Source organism: Equus asinus, chromosome 13 (assembly GCF_041296235.1).
Source record: "Equus asinus isolate D_3611 breed Donkey chromosome 13, EquAss-T2T_v2, whole genome shotgun sequence".
Classification (NCBI taxonomy): Eukaryota; Metazoa; Chordata; class Mammalia; order Perissodactyla; family Equidae; genus Equus; species Equus asinus.
Genome location: NC_091802.1, coordinates 28,831,911 through 28,837,961, shown reverse-complemented (window position 1 = coordinate 28,837,961; position 6,051 = coordinate 28,831,911). Strand labels below are relative to the sequence as shown.

General features: G+C 39.9%; 1 protein-coding gene across 1 annotated transcript; it reads left to right on the top strand.

The window, feature by feature from the left end:
- On the top strand, positions 1-4,521 carry SMG8 (SMG8 nonsense mediated mRNA decay factor). Its single transcript, XM_014826604.3, has 4 exons — positions 1-1,805; positions 2,382-2,527; positions 2,786-3,658; positions 4,073-4,521. Exons 1-4 carry the CDS (start codon positions 47-49, stop codon positions 4,268-4,270), a joined length of 2,976 nt encoding a protein of 991 aa, XP_014682090.1. The 5' UTR covers positions 1-46; the 3' UTR covers positions 4,271-4,521.
- Positions 4,522-6,051: the final 1,530 nt, after the last annotated feature.

Genomic DNA, 6,051 nt, shown 5'->3' with positions numbered 1-6,051 from the left:
AGGTTTACAGGGCGGACCGGAAGGACTCTAGAGAAGTCTCCTCACCATGGCGGGCCCTGTTAGCTTGCGAGAGCTTCTAATGGGAGCTTCGGCCTGGAGCGGCCCTGAAAGTCCAGAGGGGTCCTCTACAGAGGGCGGAGGGAGTGCGGCTGGCGGACCGGAGCCTCCTTGGCGAGAGGATGAGATTTGCGTGGTGGGAATCTTCGGCAAGACGGCTCTGCGACTGAATTCCGAGAAGTTCTCACTTGTGAACACCGTGTGCGACCGACAGGTCTTTCCCCTCTTTCGCCACCAAGATCCTGGGGACCCAGGACCTGGAGTCAGGAACGAGGCTGGCGCCGTTGGGGAAGCTGGTGGAGCCGGGGACCCTGGGGCTGGGGCCGAGGATCCAGTTAGGGGAGGTGTAGCCGCTGCGGAAGATAGCCGAAGTGAGCCAGGCTCCCAGGACTACAGCCTTCTGCAGGCCTATTACAGTCAGGAAAGCAAAGTTCTATATCTTCTTCTCACTTCTATCTGTGACAATTCCCAACTTCTGCGGGCTTGTCGGGCTCTTCAGAGCGGGGAAGCTGGAGGTGGCCTCTCCTTACCTCATGCAGAAGCGCACGAGTTCTGGAAGCATCAAGAGAAGCTGCAGTGCCTCAGTCTCCTTTACCTGTTCTCCGTCTGTCACATCCTGCTTCTGGTCCATCCCACTTGTTCCTTTGACATCACTTATGACCGAGTATTCAGAGCCTTGGATGGACTGAGACAGAAAGTACTGCCCCTCCTCAAAACAGCCATTAAGGATTGTCCAGTTGGCAAAGACTGGAAACTTAACTGTCGACCTTGCCCACCTAGACTCCTTTTTCTCTTCCAACTCAATGGAGCCCTCAAAGTGGAACCTCCTCGGAACCAAGACCCAGCTCATCCAGACAAGCCCAAGAAGCATTCTCCCAAAAGGAGACTGCAGCATGCCCTAGAGGACCAGATCTATAGAATCTTTCGGAAGAGTCGTGTCTTGACTAATCAGAGTATCAACTGCCTCTTTACTGTGCCTGCCAACCAGGCTTTTGTGTACATAGTTCCTGGAAGCCAGGAGGAGGACCCAGTAGGCATGTTGCTGGACCAACTTAGGAGTCATTGTACTGTGAAGGACTCGGAATCTTTGCTAGTGCCTGCTCCCCTTTCTGGGCCCAGGCGATACCAAGTGATGAGGCAGCACAGTCGACAACAGCTTTCCTTCCACAGTGACAGCAGCACTTCCAGTTCTTCAGGACAGCTAGTGGATTTCACTCTTCGGGAATTCCTATGGCAGCATGTGGAGCTAGTCCTAAGCAAGAAAGGTTTTGATGACAGTGTGGGCAGGAACCCACAGCCTTCCCATTTTGAACTTCCCACTTATCAGAAGTGGATCTCAGCAGCTTCAAAACTGTATGAAGTAGCTATTGATGGGAAAGAGGAGGACCTGAGTTCTCCCACTGGGGAGCTAACATCTAAGATTTTAAGCAGTATTAAAGTCTTGGAAGGGTTTTTGGATATTGACACCAAATTCTCAGAAAACCGATGCCAAAAAGCTTTACCCATGGCCCATAGTGCCTATCAGTCAAATTTGCCTCATAATTACACAATGACTGTACATAAGAATCAGCTTGCCCAGGCTCTTCGAGTGTACAGTCAACATGCTAGGGGTCCAGCCTTTCACAAATACGCCATGCAGTTACACGAGGACTGCTACAAGTTTTGGAGCAATGGTCATCAGCTCTGTGAGGAGAGGAGTTTAACTGATCAACACTGTGTACATAAATTTCATTCATTACCTAAATCAGGTAGCTAAGATTTTTCATCATTTTGAAATCAAAACTTTGAGCTGTTTTCACTCTTGTTTTAAGAGAGTTTGTTTACTATGTATTGGTATTTTAAAAAGAGAGCCTTACAGATATGTACGTGCATCAGATTTAAATTTTCTCTCTTTCTACTGTAAAAAGAAAATACCAGTTATGACTACTAATTATTTTCTTTTATTTAAAGAATGAACCTTAGGCGATTAGTAAATGAGAACTATTAAATAATACAAAGTTTCAGAAATTTCACATTAAAATTTATATCTTGGAGTTTTTGTTGAACTAAAATGAATATAATGAAGTGTAAGTCCACCGTGATGATGATAAAATCTACTTAGAAACCCTAAAACTTTAGATTAAAAATGTATTATTTATGTATTTCTACTCATTTTTTCTGTTATGTGTGTTTAGTCAAGGTTTTTGTGTTTCTGGTGGATTTTTTTCCTTCTTATTTCCAAAGAACTCTTTGGAGAAATTTGGGCGTTAGATGCTCTAGAATGCAGAATAAACTTGACTCTGTATTGTGTGTGTGAAATTAATAATAACTGTTATATTTTCCAGGAGAGAAGCCAGAGGCTGATAGAAATCCTCCTGTGCTATATCACAATAGCCGAGCTCGATCCACTGGGGCCTGTAACTGTGGAAGGAAACAAGCACCTCGAGATGATCCCTTTGATATCAAGGCAGCTAACTATGACTTTTATCAGGTAGACTCTGAATTTTTACTTCTTCCTCTTCTTTTTTTTTTTGCTAACTACCATTTGAGTAAAAATACATATTTTCAGCAGGAAAATATCTGGAAAAGTAAAGGACTGTAGTGTGATATGTAAGCAAGGGAAAGTCCTTTATCTGTACTTACTTGCTTGGCCATTAATTGTTGATCTTGCTTTTTAGAGTGAAGAATGTGTTATTTTAAATGAAAAGCTCACAAGATTATTTACTTATTTATTTTTCTTCCTGTATAGCTTCTGGAAGAAAAATGTTGTGGAAAATTGGATCATATCAATTTCCCTGTATTTGAACCAAGTACTCCAGATCCTGCTCCTGCCAAAAATGAATCCTCTCCTGCCCCTGCAGATGCAGATGCTGATAAACTTAAAGAAAAAGAACCTCAAACCCAAGGAGAGAGCACAAGCCTCAGTTTAGCTTTGAGTTTAGGTCAATCCACAGATAGTTTAGGTACCTATCCAGCTGACCCACAAGCAGGAGGAGATAATCCAGAAGTTCATGGTCAGGGAGAAGTAAAAACTGAGAAGAGACCAAACTTGGTTGATCGACAGGCATCTACAGTTGAGTATCTCCCAGGCATGCTACATTCAAATTGCCCTAAAGGTCTCCTACCCAAATTCTCCAGCTGGTCTTTGGTTAAACTAGGTCCTGCTAAGTCTTATAACTTTCATACAGGTTTGGACCAACAGGGCTTCATTCCAGGAACAAACTATCTTATGCCTTGGGACATTGTCATCAGGACTAGAGCTGAAGATGAAGGAGACTTGGACACAAATTCTTGGCCTGCTCCAAATAAAGCTGTCCCTGGAAAGAGAAGTGCAGTTGTAATGGGAAGAGGAAGACGGCGAGATGACATAGCCCGAGCGTTTGTGGGCTTTGAATATGAAGACTCTCGAGGTCGGAGATTTATGTGCTCCGGACCTGACAAAGTAATGAAAGTAATGGGAAGTGGGCCAAAGGAATCAGCTTTAAAAGCCCTGAATAGTGATATGCCCTTATATATTCTGTCATCATCTCAGGGTAGAGGGCTGAAACCACATTATGCTCAACTTATGAGGCTTTTTGTTGTGGTTCCTGATGCTCCTTTGCAGATAATACTCATGCCTCAGGTAAGAAATACAACCCTTTCCATTCTCAAACAAACAAAAAATGCTGATGCTTGTTTTGATTGTTTTTTAAAAGTACAGGATAATATCAAGCTAATTATTTCATTAAACAGGTCTTAATTTTATACTTTTTATACCTAATATTCTGTTTCTTGAAAAATAAATTGTGGATGCCTTAATCAGTTCACATCATAATTGACATCATTGGTTCAGAGGCAGAACTTGAAGTCAAAAATCTGTAGAAAAGCAAGATATTTGAGACTAAAGAATGTAATATTGGATATAAGAATTAGGAGTGTACCCATTACGTACTTAATCTTTTGTGCTCTTCAAACCTACTGTTTGTTTGGGTATTTATCTTTCATGTGTTTCTTATTGAAAAATGTAAAAATAATTCTATTACCTGTGTTTTTTCAGGTTCAACCAGGCCCACCACCATGTCCAGTATTCTACCCAGAAAAACAGGAAATCACTCTCCCACCAGATGGCCTCTGGGTTTTGAGATTTCCGTATGCATATGTGACTGAGAGAGGACCTTGTTTCCCTCCGAAGGAAAGCGTGCAGTTAATGAGTTACAAGGTGCTCCGTGGGGTTCTTAAAGCAGTAACACAATAAGTGTTTTCCAGCCAGTTCAGTCTTAAACTTGAGCTGGTTTTTGTTTTTGGTGTATATAGGGTATTTTTTTGGTATGTGTATACTGTGTTTTCTTGAACCCAAAATGTGTTTTGGTTACAGGAGTTCAGTATTTGGACAATAATTGTTCCACTATTTCGTGATATTGTTGATATTTACTGTAAGTGGGGCTACAACTTCCTAATAAACGTTGGTTATTCTAGAAAATGACAAAATACATGGTTATACTTCTATTTTCTTTTGTTTCTGTTTCACTGTCCATAATAAACCATGTTTCTGTCATAGCGGGAACATTGCTTAATCATGTGAACCAAAACTGTTTTTGCTAAAATGATGTTTTAGCTGGGATTTTCCTTAAGATGCTGCCCCTGAAATTATCTTCAAAATAAGATGATCCAGTAGGTTATCTGGTAATAGTATAAGGACTTAATTGCAAAAAAATCCCTGTTATTTACCTCACAATTATGGTATCTGAGTTAGATTGTTTTGTTCTTACCATTTTATTCTTGGACTGATGAGATACCATATTTTGAGTGAATGCTCTGAACTAAAACTTTTTAATCCAAAATATTAATACACACTTTATTCTTTAAAAATTCCTATACTGTGAAGCAATCTGTCAAGTAATACAAATCTTTCCAATCTATAACTTTCACCAGCATCAACCTGGTGACACTGTTATATTATCAATTAGATAAATGTGCAAAATAACATCCAAAATTCTAGTGTAATTGATTATATTTTCCTATACACGTTGATTTTGAAATGCTGGCCAAAAAGAATTGGAAAGTTTAGTTTCTGTATATATAAAAAATAGTATTTGTTTAATATGTCTTGCTATCAGCTTAAAGCAGTTATTTAGATTTAGATTTTAAAATGTATAGGAAGATGGGGTCAGCCCAGTGGCGCAGCGGTTAAGTTTGCACATTCTGCTTTGGTGGCCTGGAGTTTGCCGGTTTGGATCCCAGCTGTGGACCTATGCACTGCTTGACAAGCCATGCTGTGGCAGGCGTCCCACATATAAAGTAGAGGAAGATGGGCATGGATGTTAGAAAACATAAAATGTATAGGGAGAAATGGCAGCCAATTTGGAATTGTAGTTTAATTAGATGTATTTTTATGCCCACTTTACTATAGTTTGATTAGGAAAAGGAGAATGTGAGCCAATATGAAAATGAGTCTACATTCTTCTTACATCTCATCCTTATTTTTCATCCTTTCTTTTATATCTTTTGTTCTTTTTATATCAGTTTTAAAAAGCACAATTGCTTTTGTACCAAACATGGTTCTTGGTTGGTTTTATTGATCAGCACACTGCTTTTGGGAAATACAGCTAGATTGCTCTGTAGGATATGTACTAATAGTTGTTTTGTTTTTTGAATAGCCTCTAAGACTTGAATAACAGGTTACGTAAACTTGTAGATCAAAGGAACTATAAGAAAGTAGTTTGTAAGAACCAATGGGTGTCAGAAGAGCAAACCTGTGTCTTTTTTCTTTGTTTCCCTTTTAATGGCATTCTGTATGGAACAACTTTCATTCCTGCTTAAATTAGTAAGTAATATTACTTGATTATTTTTGGTTATAGAAGCCACCCTACTTTGAATTTCTGTAGAGTTTTGAAATAAAAAATCTTTATGCTATTTGTACTTATAGCCTGCTTAAAAGACAAGTGCAGCACTTGTTTGTTTTTATCCTTAAATAGGTTTACACAGTGTTGCGTTAGAGAAATGTGGACCATGCAATTTGTATTGCTTACTACCTTT

Excerpts from the sequence above, each read along its gene's own strand:
- SMG8 (XM_014826604.3), top strand. The coding sequence starts at position 47 with ATGGCGGGCCCTGTTAGCTTGCGAGAGCTTCTAATGGGAGCTTCGGCC. Across the intron at positions 1,806-2,381 it reads TCATTCATTACCTAAATCAG|GAGAGAAGCCAGAGGCTGAT; the intron begins GTAGCTAAGATT and ends TATATTTTCCAG. Across the intron at positions 2,528-2,785 it reads CTAACTATGACTTTTATCAG|CTTCTGGAAGAAAAATGTTG; the intron begins GTAGACTCTGAA and ends CTTCCTGTATAG.